This window comes from Tasmannia lanceolata, unplaced genomic scaffold, assembly GCF_043159265.1.
Source record: "Tasmannia lanceolata isolate RefF3 unplaced genomic scaffold, GAP_Taslan_0.1 ptg000012l, whole genome shotgun sequence".
Classification (NCBI taxonomy): domain Eukaryota; kingdom Viridiplantae; phylum Streptophyta; class Magnoliopsida; order Canellales; family Winteraceae; genus Tasmannia; species Tasmannia lanceolata.
Window position 1 is genome coordinate 51,255,144 of NW_027518689.1, and position 25,808 is coordinate 51,280,951.

A 25,808-nucleotide genomic window follows, 5' to 3' on the forward strand; every position below is an offset into this window, starting at 1 on the left:
AAACCCCCACTCTACTCCTCTCACCACCACCTCCCATCACCACTCCAGCACCCCCCCCCCCCCCCCCCCCCGCAACCCACTTGGGTTTTCCAACCCTCGTACCTCACCCCCGACCCTACCTGGGTTCGTTCCACGCCCCAAACCCTGCCATAATACCCCCCTCCACCTTCCCCGACCCCCCAACCCTACCGTAACAACCTCCTCCACCTTCCCCAACACCCCATCCCCACCCTAACACCCTACCCATCCTTCCCCGACCCTCTAACACCACCGTAACACCTACCCTCTCTTTCAGACTCCTCGCTCCTTTTGTAAACCCATTTCCCCCCCTCTGTAAACCCATTACCCACCTCACATCCCTCCTCTCTCACTCTCCTCTTTTTCATTTTCCCACTCCTTTTTTAGTCTCTTCTCCTTATTCTCAAAGTCTTCACTTTTCTTTCTACCTTTTTCTTCCATATTATGGTCTAAATATCCTTTTGTGCCACTCCACCTCTTCACGGCTCCGATTTTTCTTGTGTGACCTTCCATGTCTCGGTTTCTCTCTTCTCTTACATCAGAGCCGCTCTCTCTCTCTCTCTTGGGCCCATTGAGTAGTCCTTTGTCCCTCTTGCTATCGAACCATTTGTGGGGTTCTCTATCTTTCTCTCTTTATGGATTCTCCCGTTATTGAGGATCCCCCTCTTGGATAGGCCTCTACTAGCCCTGTTCCTCCACCCCTTATGGCTTCCTCCTCTAGTCGTTCTTCCTCGGGGGATGGTTCATTCCCTCCGATGACTACTGTTCCATTAGATGGGTCAAATTATGTCAATTGGAAGGTCACTGTCAAAACCTACCTCATTGCTCGACACCGGATCTATGTCATCCGTCGGGCTCCTCCTACCACTGATTCCTCCTATGAGAAGTGGGAGCAAGACGATGCTCCACTCTCTTATGGCAGAGCATATCCTCTCGGATTTCTGGCACCATGATGCATTTTCTGACTGCCAAGCATATTTGGGATGAGACTGCGGTTGTCTTTTCTGGGGTTGGCGATCTTGCTCTTATTTATTCCACCTATTCCCAGTGGATACATCTCAGGCGGGGTGATGCCCCTCTTTCTAGGTACTACAACCAGTTTGTCTGTCACTGTCAGCAGTTAGATGTTCTCATGCCTCTCACGACAGACTTAGCTGTTGCTGCCCAGCAGCAGGACCAGCTCCGCGTCGTTCACTTTCTTGAGACGCTGGGTCCTGAGTTCCTCCCTCTTCGGCAGCAGATCTTTGGCTCTGGGACTATGCCCTCCCTCCAAGAGGTCTATTTACGAGCTTAGTAGTGTATCGTTGGTACTTCTCTACCTCCTCCTTTTGATGGATTTGCGACGGCAACTTATAGCTGGTGACCGTGGTTTCCTAGGGGGTGGCACCTTCGGATGCGGTCGTGGACGTTACCTTGGCCGTGGCTCTGGCCGAGATTTCGCTGGTGGACGGGGTCCTAGTGGTTGTCCTCATCCTTACTGCTCTCACTGCCGTCGGGAGGGACACACTCTTGAGACATGCTATGTTCTACATCCTGAGAGTTGTCCGTTGTTTGCTTCGCATTTTGGCCGCTCAGCACATCTCTATGCCAAAGATCCATCCGAGTCAGTGCCTTCTTCATCTTTAGAGCCGAGTCATGCCGCGCCTCCTGATTGTTTCTTCCTTTCTCGGGCTGACTACGATGAGTTCCAGCGCCTCCGGCTGACCAGTCACCCTCTGAGTGCCGGCTTTGCTCAGCCAGGTAGCTCTCCTGCTTCTCTTCTCACTCGTTCGAGCTCTTGGATCATTGATTCTGGGGCGTCGAATCATACTACAGGTATCTCATCATCCCTTCGTCTTTTTCGTCCTCTCTCATCTCAGTTTATTACCCTGGCTGATGGGAGTACTACTCCCATCTCTGGTCTTGGTACTACCTCTCCCTGTCCTGGTATTACCCTATCCTCTGTGCTATGTGTTCCTCAATCCCCTTTTAGCTTACTTTCAGTTAGTCAGATTACAAAATATCTCAATTGCTCTGTTTCATTTTATCCATCTTATTGTGTTTTCCAGGATCCTTCGACTGGGAAGACAATTGGCTCGCGTAGAGTGGTGGATGGACTCTATCATCTGGATTGTGGCCCTTCTCCCGCACTTTTTCATAGTTCTGTCGACTACTATTAGTGGCACTGCCGTCTTGGCCATCATTGTCTTGACTGTCTACGACGCACTCCTATTATGTCATCTCCTGTTCAGTCTTTTACGTGTGTGAGGCCTGTCAACTTGGAAAACACCATCGTGTGTCATTTCCATCCAGCTTGTTAGTAGGGCCTTGCACCCTTTTGATATAGTGCACTCTGATGTATAGGGTCCCTCGAGGACTACCTCTATTTTTGGCTATAAATATTTTGTTGTCTTTATTGATGATTTTTCTTGCATGACTTGGGTTTATTTTCTTCGAGATAGATCTGAGGTTTTCTCTACCTTTCGCACTTTTCATATCGAAGTAACCAATCAGTTCAGTTGTACTCTAAAATGCTTGCGCACGGATAACGCTAAGGAATATTTCTCCAAATCCAATGGTTTTCAGGATTTTCTTTCCACTCGTGGTATTGTCCATCAATCTTCCTGTGCTCACACCTCCCAACAGAATGGTGTAGCAGAACGGAAGATGCGATCTTTACTTGATGGAGCTCGTACTCTTCTTATTCAGATGCGGGTTCCCAAATCTTATTGGGGTGATGCTATCCTCACTGCATGCCACCTCGCCAACTAGCTTCCTTCTTCCGTCCTGGATGGTTCTTCTCCTTTTGCCAATTTGCATCCTCATCATGATCCTTTCCCTCTCACCCCTAGGATTTTTGGTTGGGTCTGTTTTGTTCACCACCTTGGTCCAGGTTTAGATAAGCTGGATTCTCAGGCTGAGCAATGCATCTTTCTTGGGTACTCCGGACTCAGAAAGGTTATCGCTGCTACAGCCCTCACTTACGTCGATCATTTGTCTCTGCTGATGTTACCTTCTTTGAGTACGAGTCTTACTTTCTCACTCCTTTGGAACGTCCCCCTGTTCTCGATTCGGATATTCCTCTCCCTCGGGTTGTCCTTCCAGATCCTACTCCTCCCCTTCCTCCTTTGCAGGTTCCTGAGCTGACCCCTGTATCTAATCCCTCATCATCCTTACCGGCTCCTGCGACTAGTCGTCCTGTTACTCGCCAGATCTATCAGCGCCGTCCGAAGTCTTGAGCCCATCCTCCTCAGCCTGCGCCATTACTCTCTCAGCCGGAGATCCCGCCATCCTCCTTCAGGTACCTCTTCCCTCCCCTCCTGCTACTCCAAATTCTCCCATTGCTTCGCGTGCTTGCTCTCATTGTACTGCTCATCTAATTTCCTCTGTTATTTCCTATGATACTCTCACCCCTCTGTTTAGAGGTTTTGTATCTTCCTTGTCTTCTGTTCCTTTGCCGCAGTCTTTGCCAGGTGCTCTTGATCATCAGGGTTGGCGTGCTGCTATGGATCTTGAGATGGAGGCCCTTCAGGCCAATCATACATGGGATTTGGTTCCCCTTCCTCCTTGGGCTTGGCCAGTGGGTTGTCGCTGGGTTTATGCCTTGAAACACTTACCAACGGCACTGTGGAGCGCCTTAATACGCAACTGGTTGCCAAAGGTTACACACAGACTTTTGGTGTTGACTATAACGAGACCTTCTCTCATGTTGCCAAGATACCTTTTGTTCGGGTTCTTATCTCACTTGCTGTGAACCAAGGGTGGCATCTGCATCAGTTAGATGTCAAGAATGCCTTTCTACATGGTGAGCTTACTGAGGAAGTTTATATGGAGCAACCCCCTGGGTATGTTGCTTGGGGGGAGATGTCGTCCTCAGTATGTCGGTTGAGGAAATCTATATATAGCCTCAAGCAGTCCCCTAGAGCTTGGTTTGGCCGATTTAGTGATGCTATCATGCGCTTTGGCATGAAGCAATGTGCTGTGGATCACTCCGTCTTCAGTTACCACTCCGCTGCAGGTTTTGTGCTATTGGTAGTATATGTTGTTAACATTATTCTTATAGGCGGTTATTCAGTGGGGATACAAAAGCTGAAGACCTTCTTGCAGAAGGAATTTTCAACCAAAGACCTTGGTCGTCTTAGGTATTTTCTTGGTATTGAGGTTGCCTATTCCACTATAGGCATCTCCCTCTCCCAAAGGAAATATGTTCTGGACCTTCTTGAGGAGACAGGCCATCTCAGAGTGAAACCTGCTTCTGTTCCCATGGACCCAAATGGGAAACTTCTTCCAGAAGGAGGTTTATTAGAAGACCTTGGCAGATACATGAGGCTAGTTGGCAAGCTCATATATCTTACAGTCACTCGTCCAGATATAGCTTTTGTTGTTGGTATCGTTAGCCAACATATGAGCTCTCCTCGTACTTCACACTGGGCTGCAGTGATTCAGATTCTTTGCTACTTGAAAGGAGCGTCAGGTAAAGGCCTTCTATTCATGAAGCAAGGGCATATCAGGGTGGAAGGCTTCTGTGATGTAGATTGGGCAAGATCTCTTGCAGATAGGCGTTCTACCACTGGATATTGTACATTTGTGGGAGGCAATTTGGTGTCATGGAAGAGTAAGAAACAAGACATAGTTTTCAAGTCCAGTGCCGAATCAGAGTACAGAGCCATGTCCCACACTAGTGGAGAGCTTCTTTGATTGCGTTCTCTTCTCTCAGAGATTGGTTTTCCTTCATCCTCTCCAGCTCGGCTTTATTGTGATAATAAAACTGCAATTTATATAGCCACCAATCCTGTCTTTCATGAGAGAACCAAACACATAGAGGTTGACTGTCACTTCATTCGCCAGAGAATACATAGAGGCGAGATTCATATTTCCTTCACTCGATATCTGGACCAGCTTGCAGATGTTTTCACTAAGCCCTTAAGTAATACTAGATTGAATGACAATTGTAACAAGCTTGGAATGTATAATATATACATTCCAGCTTGAGGGGGAGTGTTAGAAGTTGGTGTATTAAGCCTTAAGGGCATAGTAGTCATTTTGTATGTTTCTCATTTGGATAAATACATTAGTGAGGGGGAGCTCCCACTCACAACTCTTTTCTCCAATCTTCTCCTTTTCTTCATCCCTCAACAATACATACATACATATATATATATATATATATATATATATATATATATATATATATGAGGAAATGGATACGGTGTGTACACACCTTATCCATGGAAGGGCCTTCCAAATGAATGCTTTGGATCCCCCAAAACATGTGGGGCCACATATTTTTGTGAGCTCGTGCTCAGATAAGCTTACCTGAGCAGCTGCTCACAAACCATTTCCTCTCTCTCTCTCTCTCTATATATATATATATATATATATATATATATATATATATACTAAATTGGAAACCCCGAAATTCCCATGCAATCAAGAGTTACTAAGGATTTCTCTTAACTCTATGATTTTCTCATAAGTGACAATTCTAATTAGGAAACTATCATAGTTAATTTCAATCAACCAAAGTAAGAAGTAATCCAAATAGGAAACTAACCCTAAACATTAACTTCTCCTAAAATAACGCCAAGGGTTCGTTTGGATATACTTTATATAGAAGTAGAAGGAAAGAAAAATAGATTCCCACTTATGTACCTTCCTTTTTCTCTTGATTTGAGAGGAAAGTCAAATAGTAAAAAACGGATTGCATGTAGAAATTTTACAGCAGACAAGGACTGTCACATGAATAGTAAATGACAACCAAATAACATCAGGAACAGGAAAATACGTCCTTTAACTTTTATTTTTCCACAAAACCCTTGTTTTTTTTTTTTTTTTTGCAACCAAACGAACCCAAAGGAAGCCTTGACAGGAATAGCAATTAAAACAAATCACTCAATCTTACACAAGTGGGCCTTAGGGGTTAGGAAAGCCTGAAGAAAGGGTATTACTAACCTGCCCCCCGTTCTACTATTTTAGCAAGGTGAAACTAGTAAAAATGAATTATTTCCCCCTTCTTTTCATGCATTTTCATTTTGTTGCTCCAATAATGGGTGGGTGGTCCAGGTAGGTCCCACTTGAGCATGTGTTGGCAAACAAGGTTTCGGCCCTTCTTCTCTTCTTGCATGGGGTCCACTTCACTGCCACTGCTCCTTTACAAATTCATGAGTCAATTGCTGGAGGTTCTTGAACCATCGGATGAAAGGCATGCCACCTTTGATTTCAGTGTTTCAAAAGCTACTATTCTTCTTATAAAGTTGGCCAAGTTTACTCATGCTCTTTTTTTTTATTTTAAAGATGACATATTTCATTGATATTAGAACTACAGCAGGGACCAGGAGTCCCGCACTGAATTACAGAATATCAAATTGGTACAGGCTAATCCCTGTCCAGGAAAGTACAACAAACAAAGCCAAAAGACAGTAACTCCTTTCTTTACAGGCAAAAAACAGACCCACCTGATTTCCAACAGCTGCTCTTACAATCGAACTAAAAATTGAAATGTAGGATCCAGTCTTAGCAAGGAACTAACCTTTCATACCAAGCTTAAATCTGTCCCATCTTACCAGGTCATCTAAGTCACACACTTCTCCAATTCGTCCAAGATATGCTGGATTAGAAAGTCTGGCATTTCTATGAAAAGCTCCTCCGGCACCCGCTCCAAGCGGCTAGGGATTTTTCTATCAGCCACTTGCCGGATGCCAACAATTTTTTTGGCTTCCCAATTTAGCCTCCTCAAATCCCTTTCTTCAGCCAAAAGGAATTTGAAGAAAGGATGTGCAAAAGGTGGCGATTGGGTTTCCCTAATCTCACTTGACCAATGAGACGAGATAAGGTGAAAGGGCAATCCTGAGCATCTAGTTTAAAAATGTCCCACTGCTTCCGAAGCAAGTCATCGGCTATCTCTTTGGGCAAAGGGTCCACGATAGAGGCCCTTTCTTCATCATAAGACATCGCTTTAATCCTTCTGAGGATGTTTTCTGGAGTGGATACCTCTGTGAGTAAGTGCCTCCTTATTGCGTCGGAGAAGGTAGATGGACTACTAGAATCACCTTGATCCTCCATTCTCAAAAGAGTATCTTAGAAGTTCAGAGCTAGAAACAATCAGGAAACCAAAAAATGCCCTGAGAAACAGACAAATGAGGACGAGAAGCTCCTTCAAAGACTCGCTAATATACAGAACAAAGCTAATAAAACCCTAAAAGAGACCAAACAGCAATCCGCTACTCGGGACCTGAAAAAATTAAACCTATACGAAAGGACCAATAAGAACCACCTTGAAAGCCCAAAAAATAAATTAGGATGGGACAGGCCAAACAGAAAAAGGAGCAAATCTACCCACAAAAGAGATAGAAAGATGATCTAACCCCTACAAGGTTCCAGACGCCAACCCTAGATGTAAGATGGTGGGTCAGGCCCACCCTGACTAAAGGATTTGAATCAAGCTGACCCTCACCGACAAAACACTTAAACTTTCCGCTTAGGGTCAAGGGAAACCAGCGCCTCGGGCTCCACCGACAAACTTACTGTTAGATTTATGCTGGCTTGACTAAAACTTGCTGTTAGATATATGATTTTCTCATGCTTTGCTTGACTCATTCTTGGTTATTAGACTAAAACTTGATAGTGAGGTGACAGAAATTGATTGTCATTTGACTCAATTAAGTTTTAGTTATGCAGTTTGATGACAAGTAAATTGTTTCTTAAAACTGAGGCCTAACGGATTCTATTTATTTTGATGATTTGTTCGAATTTGAAATATTGTTCAAAGCTTCTTATTACCGACGTTTAATGTTCTACCATTCAAATATTTTCCAATTAACCGAGCTCACTTGTTTTTGCTGAGTATCGAGATGGCTTTATCCACCTCATTGGTTCAAATATATTGTTGATAAAGGGAAAGACTGTTAGCAGACTGATGCTGTTGTGATACTTTTCTCACCCGATTCTCTCATAGGCGAATTTGCTGACAGAAGTTGATATTCATGGAGTGAGCTGGCACCATCATAAGCATATTTTAGCTTTTATCTCAGCGCCTGACCAAGTTATGATACGTGATTATGATGATTCAGGTCAGTAACATTTTCTTATTTGAAACATGGATATTTTACTTTTTTGATACTCTTGGCTTTTCTTTTGTCAAAAAATGAAAAAGGAAAAAATGAAAAATGACATAAATACTTTTCCCTAAGTTTTCTTATAACGTTCTTTTATTCTATTGAAACCGAGTGTGCTTCTTGTGACAGAAAGCAAAGATCCATGCATTTTAACTAGTGAGGCTCAGAGAGATATTAAAATGCTGGACTGGAGACCAAATGGCGGGCGTACACTTTCTATAGCTTGCAAGCAAGTATCATGATTATATCTCCCGTTCCTTGAAATTTGTGTTATTTCACCTTAACTATGTGTTGTGGACTAATTACTGTTAAAAATAAAGTTATAATGTTTCAGTAATTGATTTTTTTATAGGGGTGGAATTTGCATCTGGTCTGCTTCTTACCCAGGCAATGCAGCCCTTGTAAGACCAGGAATTGCCACTTTCTTGGGTTCCCTCTCTAGAGGTTCTAGAGTCCGATGGACCTTGGTGGATTTTCTTCAAAGCCCTAACGGTGAACAAGTTAGTGCGCTCTCTTGGAGCCCTAATGGGAGATATCCTTTTTAAGTTACTTGTGCGCGATTACCACTAGAGTTAGACTAGCAAGATGATTTCATTTTGATGAATGAAAATGACCATGATTTAGTGGAGACATGGCATATGTGCTTGGCGATTGCGACCATTGATCTTATGGGCCATCACAAGGTGACCTAGTGGATCCTAGTCTGATGCCGAATGGAAATCTCATTTTCCGATGAGGCTGTGACCGAGGGCAATAGGCCAGACTTGTGATGGCCAATGATATTCGTGGACATGTTTGCTGTACTTGTGGCATGTGGCGAATGCCGTACACGATCATTTTCCTTAATGAAAACAATACTCTGCTTAAAAGATATTTCCTTCTAATATTTAAAAGTTCTCTGCCATCTCTCATGGTTTGTCCTTTATTTCTCATAACATGAAGTCTATGAAATCATTGTATTGTCACAAATGTTTTAATACGTTAATTCTATTTCTTCAAAACTTATATGTTCATTATGCAATTATCATCCTAAACAGTTATATTTTTGTGATATTTCTGGACTTCTTTAAGTTGCTGCTTACAAAGTTCGCAAATTTTGTTGTCCAAAGTGATGCATTTGATGTACCAATTGTAATTGTCCTTGACATTTCTTCACATATTTGGCGTTTGCCTCGTACGAGAGCTCATCATTCACGATATGGGATGTTGCTCAAGGTATTGTTGATTCCTTTTTTTCCCCTAATTTTTTATGCATTAATTCTGATTATACAGTGGGATTCATTCTACTTTCTATTGACATGTAGCATTGTGTCCTCACCAGTAACTTGTTCACCAAATTTAAATCTTAAGGCATCAATGTACCATTCTATTGACATGTAGCACTTTTGCTCCATTCTATTTTCTATGACCCATTTTTATTTATCTATTTTAAACATTTGTTTTTTTTAAACATTTGTTATGTGAATAAACTTTGGTTCTATTGACTAATCATGTTCAGATCTCAAATACATTTGTTGGAATTTTTAGTCTTGACCCCCCTCTTGGCAATACAGTTGGTGGAAGGGTTTGCTTCTATTAATGTATGCAAGATATTATTTCTTCCAATTCATTTAAATGGCCATTGTTTCTGTGAAGAGCCAACAATCATCCATAGCATGCCAGTCCTTTATTTGTATACAAAGTCATGTGTCCTTGCAAGGCCTATTTTTTTTTCCTGATATAATCTTTGGTTTTTGTATTTTTTTCTTTTTTTTTTTTTCATTTAATTGTAAATAAATTTATTAAAAGAAATGAAGCAGAAGGCAGAAACAACAATGACCAAGTTCGATCAAGAGCGAAAAACAAGGAACAACAAACAGCAGAAATGACATGTTCACAATCGGGAATACATCACTGACTATTGGAGTAGGCCTAAACACCCCTTCTCGAGCTCGCCCCATCCAAGGTATGGTAGAATGTAACTGATGCTCCTCAATGCAATCAAGGGCGCCTCAATGGCGTCCACAAACCTCCAAGGTTGTTCGCCCTTGTTCCTCATCCGCCAATTCACATTTAGGGAGTCTCCATGACTTAGGATGGGTCTATGGAAGAGAATTTTCAAAAATATTAAGGGCTGATTTAATGGGTAGAAGACAATTAGAAATATGAACTAGATGGAATCCAAACAATTTGTAGATGCATTTTAAATCAGAATGATATAATATTTTTATTGAAAGATGAGGAAATGTATTAATAATCATATGGAAGTTACATAATAAAGGGACCAGGAGTCCCCCATGAACCATCATATGAGATCCTAGGTAATATGTTCATAAGCCTGGAAAAGTCCAGGGTTTTACATTCCTCTGTACTATAAACTACTAAAACAACAACTCTAAACTCTACATAAATCGTTCCTACAAGAGCCACCTGTTTAATCAACACCACATCTTTGCAATCTTCAAACGAAGATCTTGAGAGAACCCTTCGGAAATTAAAGGTAGTTTTCATACAGCCTTCCACAAGGATCTTGACAACCTTGCCCATACAAAAGAGAGAATCATCACCAGAGACTAAGAACACTTCCTCAATTCTCCAAGAAAGTAGTCAATTCCAGCTTGCAGTTGCTTTTCTTTGGGAAGAAGAAATTTCGAAACCCGGAGATGGTACTTCCTCCATCGGGTCCGAATTGATGGCGATCAACTTCTCCAACTTCCGAATACAGAGCTGTTGATTGTCCTCCCAACTGAGGCGCCGATCTTTTTTCTCAGCTGCAAGACTGTTCTTGAAGAAACTAAGTTTGTAAACTGGCACACAGATGTCCGTAATGTTTCGGGTACCCGTAAGAGGGAAGAGCTCCTCTATATTCTGTAGAAAATCTGCTCTGAACTAGCTCCACTGACTTTTAAGGCTTTTTTAACTATCTCTCTCGGGGTGAGAGCATTGAGAGAAGCTTTGGCTTCATCAAACCGTAAAAGTTGTACCTCATTTAAAAGCTCAATCCATGGAGAACAATCCATAGGTTGCAACCTTCTTCGTTTAACATATCGAACTTCCGGGGAGAGAACGCTGCTTCCTTCCATTTTTAGACTTTACAAAGCTGAGTTCCTTTCTTTTCCTAAAGGTCCATGAATCTACTTTATAAGAACGAACCGTCTATACTACCAATTAAGAGACCCCACTGAGCCGAGACTTACAAAGCAAGAAATGCCATTAAATAGACGCCACTTGCCAAAACTTATAGACGCTAGCAGCAAACCATTTGACTCTCAACTCACAAAAGTATTTATATCTACTCAGAGACCCAAATCTCAAGGTTTGAATTTTGCCTAACCTATTAACATCCCTGCCTAGAGCCCTCAAGTTCATTGCCTATAGCTGATTCTTACAAAGGAGCGTAAACTCCAAGAATCCTTGATTTTGCTAAGAACAATCCCTATTCCACCTAGAGCCTCCGCTTCCAGAATGACCACTATCTAAAATTATACTAAGAGAGAAGAGCTGAGGGCTCTCCTCCATGATTGGTGACCGAGCAATCGTTGCAGAGTTTGGCCAAATCTAGGGCCACCAAACTTTGATAATGGGGCCAGGCAAGTCAGATCTCGTACTGGTTGACCAAGGATACAAGCCAATAGATTACCCAGAATTTTCTTAGCTTTATTGTTTCTTTCTGTGTCTCAAAGGGGCCGTTGTACGGCTCCCGCTCAACCCATTCAACGGCACAATCCTAAGCACCCCGGTATAATGATTTGATTGGTTCGATTTAAAATTTGAATTCTCTACAAGGCCCAACAGCTCAATGGGCAAAAGCCTGTTGCACGCTGGAGATCTATCTGTCGGCGAAGGAAGATTTTTCTTCGAGAGTTCCACCCCAATGACATAGGTCTGATCTAAAATCCTGAGATGCACACATGAGTTTGGGAAAAGCCATCGTAGGGCTAAGATTTTGGCCGAGACATAATTCATACAATTCTGATGATTGCCTTCCATCTTAGTTTCTATAACCTTACCAAAAAGACCCCCTAATGCCTCCACCGTTGAAGAAGCGCAGGCATGCAGAGGGATGTCGTAAAAGTCTACCCAAAGAGCTTCCTCCCCCCTTTGATATATTCCTTTTTCCAAGGTAAAAGGGAGAGCAAGTGGTTATCCAAAGCCGCAGATCCCTTAGCAAGGATGAAAGAGGCTTGTGATTCTGATTCAAACATAAAAAGAACGTCATTTTTCGCCAGCAAAGATGGAAAATGTAAAGATGGGATGTCCCAGGACTCCTGTGCCCATTTCCAGAGCTCCTGTAGAGTCTCATTATGGTTTCTCATTTTCCCTATCAGGCAGGCTCTTAGAGAGCCCATTCGAACATCCATTTCCCTGGCCGAGATAGATAAAAATGGAACTCCTGAGTTTTTGTGGCAATAAATATTACCCGAATCCGGCCACAGACCCTCCTCCCCACCAATCGATTTAGATGATGAGCTAGCGTGAGGAACCCATTTTGAGGGGGATCTGGTCTTATGGCACCAACGACAATCTCCCCTCCAACTAAAGTTTAGATATTGAAAGGGGGCACAAAACCATGCTCCTGATCTATTATCCCAAGATGTGCGGGGTGAGGAGGGGGGATTGAATCTAGCTTGCGGCACCTTCTACATCTAACTCGCCAGCCAAAATTATGATAGCGACAGAGTAGGCACTGCCAGTCCTCCTCCCTTGAAACCATCAGAGATCTTCCCTCAAAGTTTCCCCTTCAATCTATCATTCCTCTTATTTGTTTTGTTCATTTGCATAAAACAGAGCAAGCATGCTAAGTTGAACAACTTTGGAATGAGTTCCTTTACTCATAAAATTCTACTATCTATTAACAATAAAACAAGAGTTCTAATATTTTTTGCTCTTGGCGCGCTCAGGTCCCTGGATTGGCTGTTGTTATTATAGGCAGTAGAAAAGATTCTCAAAGTTATGTCAATATGAAGAGAAAGGCATGTGCTGAAGTTGGCATTAGGTCCTTCGATGTGGACCTTGCGGAGGAAGTATCCGAAGAGAGAATGATATAATATTAATTCAAGGTTTATAGTTGAAATAAAAAAAATGATACAATAGTCATTTTCATGACACCCCAGTCAAACCAGGCAACTTCAGGCTTTGGTCTGGAACTTCATTGAAGAGATGGACCCAATCTGGGAGTTAGAAAACTGGTTAGAGGATTGTAATTCCTGTTTTGCCTGATTAAGGGTAGTTTAGGTATGGGTTTTCATGTTCTTAGGTGTAGTTGTGTGTGTGTGTGTGTGTGGGTGGGTGGGGTTGAAAGTGAGGGGTTTTGGATAAGGTTTTTGAGCTTTCTAATCCTCTTTTCATTTCTTATATGTGTAGCATCAGGGCACTTTCTCTCATGATGATGATACTATGATATGAATGGAAAAAACCTTTGCTCATGGAGAGGTTCCCTTCACTTCTTGATCTTGATGAGATGTCTTGATCGCCTATTGGTGGGAAGCCATCGGGCATCCTTCGTCTTGATACATTTATCTTTAAGAGAGAGCATATAAATCTGCATTGCCCAAATTGGTCCATGTATCTTGAAGAAGCATGGGTCCTACTACCTTAGTAAAGATATTAGCAAGTTGATTTGACAATGGAACATAAGGAGGAACAAGAGCACCGTCATGGAGCTTCTTGCTGACAAAGTCCTAATCAACTTCAATATATTTGGTTCGCTCATGAAGAACAACGTCCAAGGCAAATTGATTGCAGATTTATTGTCGCAATGAAGAGGCATTGAACCACTGGTAGAAAATCGTAACTTAGAGTCAGAGATTGGGGAACGAAGCCATAGAAGCTCGCATGTTCCATGAGACACAGTCCTGTACTCTGTTTCAGCATAGAGCGAGAGACAACAACCTATTTCTTGCTCTTCAATGTAACAAGGCTTCCTCCTAGGAAATTAGAATGCATAATATCCAGATGTGGAGCGACGATGAATAGCTGAGCCCACACAATCAAAATTACTGTAACTAGTGATATTTGGTTGACCATGAGGGCATAAGTCCACAACCATGGTTGGGCTTGATGAAGGGACGGATGCGATAAACAACAGCTAGATGAGGAGACCGAGGAGCATGCATGAACTGGCTAACCATGTTGATCGCAGATGTAATATCAGTCGTGTAATAGTTGACAGATAAAATTACCTACCATGTGCTGGTACTTTTGGTTATTAGGAATATGATTACCCTTGCTAGAATGGAGAAAGTGCTTTGGATCCATGAGAAAAATGAGAGGGTTTGCACATCAACATTCCAGTCCACTTCAGGAGATCAAGGGTATACTTCCTCTGAGAAAGAACGGTCCATTTTCTAGATTGAGCAACCTCAAGACCTAGAAAGAATTTCATGTTGCCTAAGTCTTTTACTTTAAAAATCTGAGCAAGCTCCTCTTTCACATGAGTAAGGCATATGTTACCCTCTAGTAATGATGACATCATCAACATATATCAGAAGGATAATGTTGCCAGATGTGACAGTGAGTGAATATTGTATGATCCAATTGACATTGTTGAAAGTCCATGCCATGTATCGTTTAGCTGAAATGATGGAACCATGTCTGCGGCTGCTGCCGCAACATAGACACTCTCTCTCATACCTCCCTCCCCCCCCACACACACAGTCTCTCTCTCTTTCTCTCTCTCTGCAATTCATCTTGCGTGCTTAAATGTACCCATGTTTCTCATGTTACTAGTTGTTAATATTTTGGGCATCAAAGGTAAGCTCTCTATCGAGTGCACTTAGAAACTTTACATGTTGCACACAATCAACCAAGGGTCCACTCTTTGGTATCATTTGCTAATTTGACCATACTTTTTGTTGCTTGTACTTTTATTGCAATGGTAACTTTCTTAATGGAAATGGTGAACAATGAAAATGCAACATAAGTGATGATTGATTGAAATCCCATGACCAAAAAGTAGGGAGTATCTAAACATAAGAATGAATATTTTTTCTCCCATGCCCACTCTGCCCTTAAAAATTTGACGTGATCCAACCCCAGGTTTGCATCAAAATTTGTTCTCGTGTCTTAATCTCATGGTTTGTTGTATTTATGCACCAATTTTTATGAGCTTAATATCAATTACCGATAGATTTTAGTATCCTTTCTTGAATCATATTATTTGATAAGAAAATAAGCTTCTAAGAAATTGTTCAAAATTTCTTCCAAAGCTGGAGATCAACGAGGATGCCCTTTTTAGAGGAACTAGATATTCTTTGTTGATGTGTCTAATTTTCAACTTGTTTGTTCATAAACAGTTACTGTTTGTTTCCTTGCTCCCAACTTTTTCTTTGACTGCAGGATTGGGAACGCCGATTCGACGTGGATTAGGGGGCATATCAATCCTGAAGTGGTCACCAACAGGCGATTACTTTTTTACTGCAAAGTTGTATGGTCATTTTTACAGTTAAATTTGAATATGTAGAAGCATGACTAGCAGCTTTCAACTCATTTATGAAATGGGTATCTCTGTACTTTTGTAGTGATGGGACATTTTATCTTTTCGAGACGAATACTTGGACATCAGAACCTTGGTCATCCTCTTGTGGATATGTCACAGTAAGTGAAAATGATGAATTATGACTAAAATGTCTTACATTTCTGATTTTCAGTATTCATCTTTTGTAGAACACTGAAAGTTATCACCCTTAATAGAAATCTATGAATCAGGGCTGTGTCCACATTGAAGCCAAGGGTAACTGTACTAGTTTATTTTTTATCAAGTTGGGAATACATTCATGTCGGATATTAGGATTTGACTAGACGTTTTTGAGTATTCATCTTTTGTAGAACAATGAAAGTTATCACCCTTAATCGAAATCTATGAATCAGGGCTGTGTCCAAATTGAACCAATGGTAATTGTACTAGTTTAGTTTTTATCAAGCTGGGAATACATTCATGTCGGATATTAGGATTTGACTAGACGTTGTTCTTCTTATTTTACATAACTTGTGTATGTCTACTTGATAATAATTTTGTTGTAACTGGATCAGATGGATGCATTTCAACTTCACATGCACAAAAATTGTGTTACACTATAATTCTATCTCTTACACTCCAGGATTTGAGATTACAATTTATATGTCAACAAAAATAGATTAGCTTATGACATCGTTGAAATTATATTGAGAAAACTAGCTTAGAAGAATCTTGCTTTGCTTTAAGTTTGTGGGTTCATTATTGGAACTGATTATGGATGGATTGGAGAATAAGTTTGTAATTGATGCATAATTAGGAATTCTCAAATCTGTTTGTCCCCATTGGTCAATCGTCTACTAATATTTGATTAGTTACAACAATGCCCCAATTGTAGGATGAAAAAAAGGCACATGAAATAAATGTCTTTTACTTGGAGTGAAGTCCACTGATAATAGGAGTGAAGTGTCAAAATTACCAATTGATATATTGTGATGACATATCCTGACTAGTAGTAAGTTTTTTAAGTAAGGCTGCATTTGGTAGCCCATTATATTGCAACCATTGTGATCGTTGTCACAACAATTGCTCTTTTGTGTTGATATTGTTGCAATATGTCATCTTCAGTCCCACTTTCTCCTTGAAAGATGAATCTTTTACTCATTTCTTCATGCAAACTAGTTAACAACTTAACACTTTGTATACAGCTTTTGCAATAGACTTAAACACCACCAATTACTTGTTTTTTTTCCAAGAACTGAAGAAAACTTACCCACTTGAGCAAATGTGGCACTGTTGTCTAAGCGATATTTTTGAGTAACTCCCTCTGTAACCAATTGAGCTTTGTACTGTTTGATAGAGCCATCTTCCTTGTTGTGTTTCACGGTAAAGATCCACTCACACCCAAAACACAAAATCCATGAAATATGAAATTTCATGGACTAATTAATGCGCAAATTTATCTAATGAATAATTTCTTGATGCGTTTGTACCTTAATCCATGAAACAAGCAAAATCACAAAATAAACACTTGAACATATTGAAAAACCCAAGGTTTTGATGGACTTCAGTCGTGATTTTCCGTGCTTACCAAACCCCCCCGATGTCGGCCAGCATCCTATACCGTTTTCGCTTCCAATGTATTTCGTTCCTGTGGGGAGCGATGTTGACATACCTCATCTGAAACCTATGCATTTTCGTCGACATCTGAAACATGATCATATGGAAGGATGTGTTTCCCCGGTTTGTTGCTCAAAGCAGTGTCCACTTTCATGCAAATATAGCTTCTGCATGTTGATGATCAGGATCAACAGATTTAAATAATTCATATTAATGTAGTCATTACTCTCATTACTCTTTTTTGTGCTAGAATGATGGAGGTTCTACCATGGCACAGTTTTTAAGGTTTTTGCGTTATTTATTTTGGACACGGACACATGTTTTGGTGTTGGATTTGGATCAAGGGGGCCAGACTTAGAGACATATGGTTACCTGATCATCCTTACAAAACAAAATGTTTTAATGATAAAAATAAGAAGGTAAGTATAAAAAGAACCTAAAAATAATACACATACACAAATCCATGTTCAACTACGTTGACATTTTAATTTTAAAAAGCAACTAAGGACCGATGATTCTATTAGCTACCAAGGATAACAGGTAGCGCTGAGCAAACAATCTCCAACAGTCTTCAGAGTGCTATTCTTCAAAACAGTATATCATCTGTTTCCAATAAGTTTGCTTAACTTGATAAACTGTTTCCATCTTCCATTGAACTATTAAAGTTTTTTGCTATGTTAAACTTGTCTCTCTGGACTTATCAAAAATATTTTCTTCCATTGAACTAGTTTTTTGATATGTTAAACTTGTCTCTCTTGACTTATCAAAAATATATTTCTGTTTTAGGTGATAATCTAACAATTTTCATGTCATAATTATCTATCATGATTGCTCATCATGTAAAATAAAACCTCAATGCCATCCTAGTTATTAACTATGTCATGGTTTTACTATCAGGGGGCAACCTGGGATCCAGATGGACGTATGGTACTTATTGCGTTCTCAGAATCTGTAACATTGGGTTCAATTCACCTTGCATCAAGGCCTCCATCATTGGGTATATTTTCTGATTCTATGTGAGGCTCAGTTTCCATGTTTTTTTTTTCTTTTGTTCAAATCTGACAATTTTTTAGTTTCTTCCTAAATTTAAGGATTTATCATTGGTAAGAAGGATTAAGTTTTTCACTCTTCTTACTTTCCAGTCATCATCTCTTTTCCAAGCAAATCTGGCCAGTGCTAAGGATATGACATTGCTTATTGTGGACTTTATATTCCACTCCTTTCAGAGCTGACTAAATTTGGAATGTACATATTTGAATTTCCTATGGATCCATAGGCCCTTATGGAACTTACTCTCCTTTAAGAACCTGATAATGCCCTCATATCTCCAACCCATGACAATAGGATTCTCCATTATATGTGGCCTTTTTAACCCAGTTTATCTAGAAGATTTATCCAATAGTTGTGCTGGTCTGTTCAGATATGTACTATTGGATCAACAAGATTCTTGAGTGAAATCTTGATCTGTTTGAGGTTTAATCAATTATTCTCACGACTTATGAGTTGTGATGTTCCTTATGCATAGTTTGTTATCCATTCAAAACACTTTACTGTAATTTTTAGTTACTCATGGATTTATACTCTATAGGGAATGAAGCATTCTTCTCTCATTGTTGAGCATGATTATGTAGCAGTAGTGTAGTGAGAATTTGCATTCATATGATGTCCTATCTTTATGCCGCCACCTTGTTGTGCCCATGGTTTTAAATTTCCGCCTAAACCGACACGAAACAATCCAGAATTTGCATTCATATTGTTGGGAAAGTTGCCTTATTTCCCACCACCGTAGTGTGGTGTGGTGGGAAGGCAGAAGCTAAGAAAAGGAAACTTGTTTCTTTTTCTTAGGGTTTTTAGTAAAGCCTATAAAAGGAGTACGAGCACTCTTTGGGAGAGTGCAGCAGTGAACAAGAGAGAGAGAGAGAGAGAGAGAGAGAGAGAGAGAGAGAGAGAGAGAGAGAGAGAGAGAGAGAGAGGGAAGGAGAAAGTGAGTTCTTTGGGTTTTTCTTGGGTACCCCTTGGGGTTTCTTCTTGGGATTTTCTCTTGGGATTTTCTCTTGTGGGTTTATCTCGGTTTACTCTCTTGTATGGTCTTCGGTTTGAGAAGCAAGGAAAGGGTTGCAGGTTTTGGATTATTGGTTTAAATCTATTGCAATCCTTGTATATTGTTTTTCCTCATAGTGGAAGATCATGTTTCTCGCTCGTGGAGCAGGCTTGGCCGAACCACGTAAATCTCGGTGTTCATCTTGTGGCTTCATTTATTACTTTTATTTTTCCGCTTAAGTCAGATTGTTTTGCCTGGTGGATTTTCTCAACAAGTGGTATCAGAGCTGTGGTTGGAGCGATCGTCGAGGCCTGGCGGAGTGATCGTGGGTGTTGTGGTTGGATCGCGGTTAGAGCGATCTTTAGGAGTAGAAAGATTGTCCAAGACAAGGTTACCTGGAACACGGTTCGTTGCGGTACGCGATACGGGAACGGGTACGCGGTACGTTGGTTAGCTGGTACGCGGTACGATGAGGGTATGCTTAGCTGGTTCGGTATTTGGGATGCGGGTCGATTTGGAGCGCTAATTCGGGTCGCTCCGGTACTCTCTATATGTGTATATATGTGTCTGTGTGATATTTCATACATTTTTTACAAGAATTGGTTGCCAAAGTGCAAAGACCATGTACTACATACATTTAATTAAAAAAAGAAGCAAAACCTCATGTATGCCATATTTAGTAAAAAAAAAAATTCAATTCCAAAATCCATAGTTCCATATTCCAAAGTCCAAAGTCCAAAGTCCAAACTAACATATATTGCATACTCCATCCAAAATGATAGCAACAAAAAATAACTACTCGGATCTGAAATTAAAACATAAAAATATGACAAATGATAAAAAACTAATCAGCTAGTGTGCAACATTGCATCTCTCTTTCTCTAGTCCATTGAAGTGCCCCCTCTTGTAAAGCTGGATATGCGAGTTTGTTGTAGTCCGGGACGACAATTTGATGGCGTGCTTGAACTTGGAGGCGGAGATGGTCTTGTGCTTGAAGCCGGCATCGAAGCATGCAAAGGTGCTATTTCATCATCTTTTTCTGTAAAATCGTCTGAATCATCTATGTAGTCACCATCGAGGGATCTCCATCTCAAATCCTCTAGTCGAACAATGGAATCATCGATATTAGTATGTTCTGGATCAATATCCCACTTCTTAAAAGGTCCATCCTTATAAGTTTCTGTGAAGCGTGACTGGAGGCGAATATTTGAATGGATGAAAACTAATTTATCAGCACGTGAAGAATTCAGCCTATTTCTCTTGACATTATGAATAAAAGAATAAGTGCTCCAATTTCGCTCAGCTGATGTACTAGTAATTGATTGCGACAATACCTTCTTAGCTACCTCCGCCAACTCTGGAGTTTCTGATCCGTATGTTGCCCACCAATTGATTGCATCCATGGTTACAGCATCTGTTTGAGCAGCTGCCATAGCATATAGACCTTTTTTGCATATGAAAGACAACAAATTGTTCACGTAACAATTTTACTTCTTCCACGCTTTCTGATATCTTTGCAAAAGCTCCCATAACACCCTTAATTACTTCTTTATCTTGATTCAGACTCCTTCTAACTGTGCCTCCTGGTGCTGGCGTAGCAAGGTATCGCGGATCATAAAATCGCAGTGTAAGTGCAAATCCAAGACAATGCATTGGGATATTCATTTTTTCCCACCTCTTTAACACAATTTCTTCAACCTTCCTAACCATAGGATGGTACAGTTGGTATTACATTTACAGGAAGGATTGTTGTTTCCTTTTGTGAGTAATTATAGCAAGGAAATGATAATAGCACACCCATATTTTGATATTTTCACTCACCCAGCTTCGCTGTCCTTTTGCTCTTTTTTTTTAAATTAGTGAGAACAAAAAAAGAGGAAATGATAAATCCTCCCCCTTGTTGTACATGGGACACCCAACTTCAGTGTGCATGGTTGTCCCAAGTATGAAAAGGGGCGGATATATCACTTCCCAGGGCAAAAATAAAGAAGGTAAGGATAGCCAAATTTCAGAAAATTTCTATTATAATTATATGGTCAAAGAGATATGGATGGCATGCCAGCTTTCAAACAATCTCCATTCTTCTTATACGGTCAGAGAGAGAAGGATGGCATGGTAGCCAACTTTAAAAAAAAATTCCATTATTATACGTGAGAGAGATAAGGATGGCATGATAGCCAAATTTCAAAAAAGTTCCATTTTAATTATATTGACAGAGAGATAGGGCCAAATTCCAAAAAAATTGTTGTTATGGTCGAAGAGATCACGGTAAAAGAGGGCATGCCTATTTCACTAATATCTTTTTTTAATTCCAAAAAATTTCCTGTCTAATAATAAAGTCAGAGTAATAAAGAAGTTCATAGTAAAAGAGGCAAGTTTCTCTCACTAACATTCTTTTTTTATTAATTCCTCTCCCGCCCTCTCTCTCTCTTGTTAAAGTGTTTGCTAGCTTGCCTTTTTTACCTCAATAGAAGAGCTAACAAAAAAGAAAGATTTTTTTGGGTTTTGTAAGTCTTCCTAAACAAGCTCCTCCATTTTTTCCTTGGAATGGTTAAAGCGTATGGGTTCTCGTGGGAAAAATGGAGCTTACATCAACGGGTATGTTTTCTTAAACCATTTCTTTTCTTTTTTTCTTGAATGGTACTGTAAATCCCCTTCTTTTATTCATGTTAGTGTGAATCTCTGCCTCTCTCTCTATATCTCATCCGGGTCGCAATTTTTGGCGATCCGGATCGCAAACCACCCACGTTTCGGGTCGCGCGATCCGGATCGCTGGTCGGGGGGGGGGGGTGTAGCGATCCATGTAACCTTGGTCTAAGAAAGATTCTCGTTCGAGGTGGAACGCTACATCGTGAAGTACGGAGTAATCTGAGATGGTTGTAAAATCAAGTTCTACTCAGTTCAACATCGACATATTTGACAGAAATGGCAGTTTCACCCTATGGGAGATGAGGGTGAAGGACATCCTAGTTCAACAGGGATTGGTTAAGGCATTGAAGGGTGAGGATGGGAAGCTGGAGAGGATGACATATGCCAAGTGGGAAGACATTGAGTCGAAGGTGGTCAGCACGATTCAACTCAGACAACGTTATGTTTAACATTATGTAAGAGGAAGATGCGCCTTAGTTATGGGAGAAGTTGGAAAAGCTTTACATGTCAAAAAGCGTGGCCAACCGGTTGTATCTGAAGCGGAATTGTACGGGCTGAAGATGCAGTAAGGCGCATAAATTTTTTGAAACACATTACGATGTTCAACGGAGTTGTGGATCAGCTCCACAAGGTTGGCGAAAAGTTGAAGGAAGAAGACAAGGCCCTTTTGCTTCTTACTTCTCTTTCTGATTCGTATGACAACGTAGTGACGACTTTATTGTAGGATGCAATCAAGTTGGAGAAAGTCACGGCATCGCTCCTATCGAATGAGATGCGGAAGAAACCTGTTCTTGGTGGAAATGAAGAGCATGGGCTGGTTGTTCATGGTGGGAATCAAAGAGGAAAATCGTCTAACATGGGATATGGAAAAGGCAGGTCAAGATCTAAGGTCGGCGGAAAGGGCGTGCAATGTTACCGTTGCAAGGAATATGGCCATATCAAGTGGGATTGTCCAAAGCGAGCTAACCAGGTGGACAATGGTGCTACGAATATGGCGCTGGCAGTAATGGATGAGCAGGGTGAAGAGTTTGGAGACGTTCTCACAGTCTCCACAGGTAATCACACTTCTCCTCATGATGAGTGGATTCTAGATTCAAGATGCTATGTTCATGTTCATGTATGCTCTAGGAGGGAATATTTTGATACGTTCCAAGAGACATGGGTGGGTGTAGTGTCCTTGGGTGATAGGTCTACTTGTGTGATGTCACTGGAGTTAGGACAGTGAAGATCAAGATGTTCGATGGAGTGTTTCGTACTTTGTGTGGTGTGGTGTGGCATATGTTCCAAAGATGCGAAGGAATCTAGTATCTCTTAGCCGGTTGGACTAGGGGTTGTAGGCATTCAACTGTAGGTGGAGCCATGAAAATCACACGCGGTTGTATGGTTCTGATGAAAGGAGAGAAGTGTGGCGGATTGTATCGTCTGGCCGGGGACACGGTGTCTAGTGTTTCTAAGATCTCGATGGCTAGTTGGAAACGGCGTGGAAGCACGTGCACGTGTAGGGTCCCTTTTGCAGTTGGTGCAGAAACAGGTTTCTAGGTTGCAGACGATGATGAGAGGATGACAGTACTTGCGTTGGGGAGGATGGATCATGATCTCTGTCCAAGGTTGACTACGTGACTCAACGAGTTGCCAGCTACACACATGTGCATTGGCCACGTTGATCGATTCGGAAGGAGTCAGAACTAAGATGATTCGAGGGGTGTGTAGCTGGTATTTAGAAGGCCAATGGTAGTTTGTGGTGATAGTGGACCGGTGGTGACATCAACGGAAAATCTTGCCTTATTTCCCACCACCGTAGTGTGGTGTGGTGGGAAGGCAGAAGCTAAGGAAACTTGTTTCTTTTTCTTAGGTTTTTTAGTAAAGCTTATAAAAGGAGTATGAGCACTCTTTGGGAGAGTGCGGCAGTGAACAAGAGAGAGAGAGAGAGAGGGAGAGAGAGAGTTCTTCTTTGGGTACCTCTTGGGGTTTTCTCTTGGGCTTTTCTCTTGTGGGTTTCTCTTGGTTTACTCTCTTGTACGGTCTTCGGTTTGAGAAGTAAGGAAAGGGTTGTGGGTTTTGGATTTTAGGTTAAATCCATTGTAATCCTTGGATATTGTTTTTCCTCATAGTGGAGGATCATGTTTCTCGCCCGTGGAGTAGGCTTGGCCGAACCACGTAAATCTTGGTGTTCATCTTGTGGTTTGTTTATTTTACCTTCTGTTTAATTTGTGCACGATCAGATTGTTTTGCCCCGTAGATTTTCTCAACACATGATGTCCTATCTGTATGCCGCCATGTTGTAGTGCCCATGGTTTTAAACCTATGATTTGGCCGACACTTCGAATTTATTGCTGACTCACGTGTCCTGCCGTGTCCGACACGACACCCATGTCCACACGTGTCGACACTCCTTTGAACACTTTTACTTGTAATGCTGGAAGCGTTAGACTTAATGTGGGTGTGTGGACATGTTTTTGTACCGTGTCAGGTGTGACATTATGTTTTTTTATTGAATATTGTGTTTACCTCATTTAGACAACTTGTATCCATGTCGAAAATGGACATACGAATCCATATCCACAAATCATGATCACATATACTTTCTATTTTAGCAGTGTCCCCGTTTCTAAAGTTTGGGGGTTTGCCGTGTCCGACACTCCGTGTTCGTGTCGACACGCGACACTCGTGTCCGTGTCCACAAATCATAGTTTTAAACAAGGTTTTAAATTTTGGTCGAAATCTGAAATTTCGGACTGAAATTTCGGATTTCGGTTGAGAACTGAGACCGAAATCGAAACGTATCGAAACTGAAACTGGAACACATTGTAGAATATGTCATGTCTCAACCAATTTTCCTTCTCCTTTTATGGCTTATGGAAAATGTTTCTACTTTCCAAATGAGGTCCATGAGTATCCTTATACATAATATTACCCTTGTCCTTTTGTGTCACCTCCATGACTTCTTCACTTATCCATGTTTTCATCTATGTCTTTCTGCACTAGAAGTTGTCAAACCCAAGGAAACTGATGAATACTTTCCGACCTCATCTTCTTTTTTATTGTTTTACAGAATTTCAGTCGAAATTTCCAAAATTCCGAAATTTCGGTTTAGGCAATGTCCGAAATTTACTACGAAACCGAAATTTAAAACCTTGGTTTTAAATTTCCACTCTCGAAATTTATTTCTAGGGTTGCAACTCGGGTTGGGCGGGTCAGGTTTTCCAAACCCTATCCTACTAGAAAAATTATCTCGGGTCGGGTCGGGTCTAATTTTTTATAGTCTAAACCTGAGATTCGTAAACCCAACCCTATCCAAGATAGTTTCTCGGGTTGGATTTTTATTTTTTTAGTGTAGAATAGTAACTAATTTTAAAGATTGTAGAAGAAAAAAAAATCTTCACACCAAAAAGGGAAATGTTATCAGAACTACTGTATTTTGATGCGGGCACTCCTCACTTTATTAAAAGTACAGTATGGCCCGCTCCATAGGATGATCCAAACCGTCCATTAGATGGGCCACATCCTAAATAGGTTGTGCCCCAAAAATCATTTCCATAGGTTGATCCTAACCCTCCGATCTGAATATTAGAGGGTTGATACTAACCCTCTATATATCGGAGGGTTAGGAATTTAGGATCAACCTATGGAAATAATTTTTGGGGCACAACCTATTTAGGCTGTGGCCCATCTAATGGACGGTTTGGATCATCCTATGGTACGGGCCATACCGTACTTTTAATAAAGTGAGGAGTGCCCTCATCAAAATACATCCCCACCAAAAATCTCAAAATTCAAGACAAGTGTATAAATTTAAGAAGTAAGCTATATTTTCTCATCACAAACATGATCACCTAAATGAAAACAATTATATAAATATATTGGAAAATAATTTGCTATGTTATTCAAGTCTGAGATATTTAAGAAAGTCATAGTACACCTATATAAGTCGGGTCGGGTTTCCGGTTTTGGTTTT

At 40.9% G+C, this 25,808-nt stretch overlaps 1 protein-coding gene across 3 annotated transcripts in view; it reads left to right on the forward strand.

Moving 5' to 3' along the window:
• LOC143888437 (aladin-like) overlaps positions 1–25,808 on the forward strand; it is a 54,107-nt gene that overhangs the window by 18,101 nt on the left and 10,198 nt on the right. For 2 of the 3 annotated variants that reach the window (XM_077392862.1, XM_077392861.1), the window contains exons 4-10: positions 7,952–8,066; positions 8,241–8,340; positions 8,464–8,643; positions 9,268–9,326; positions 15,429–15,516; positions 15,611–15,686; positions 18,061–18,160. In XM_077392862.1, the coding sequence (XP_077248977.1) occupies positions 7,952–8,066; positions 8,241–8,340; positions 8,464–8,643; positions 9,268–9,326; positions 15,429–15,516; positions 15,611–15,686; positions 18,061–18,160 (718 nt within the window). The remainder of the gene's footprint in view (positions 1–7,951; positions 8,067–8,240; positions 8,341–8,463; positions 8,644–9,267; positions 9,327–15,428; positions 15,517–15,610; positions 15,687–18,060; positions 18,161–25,808) is intronic. The other variant, XM_077392863.1, reaches the window with a different exon arrangement.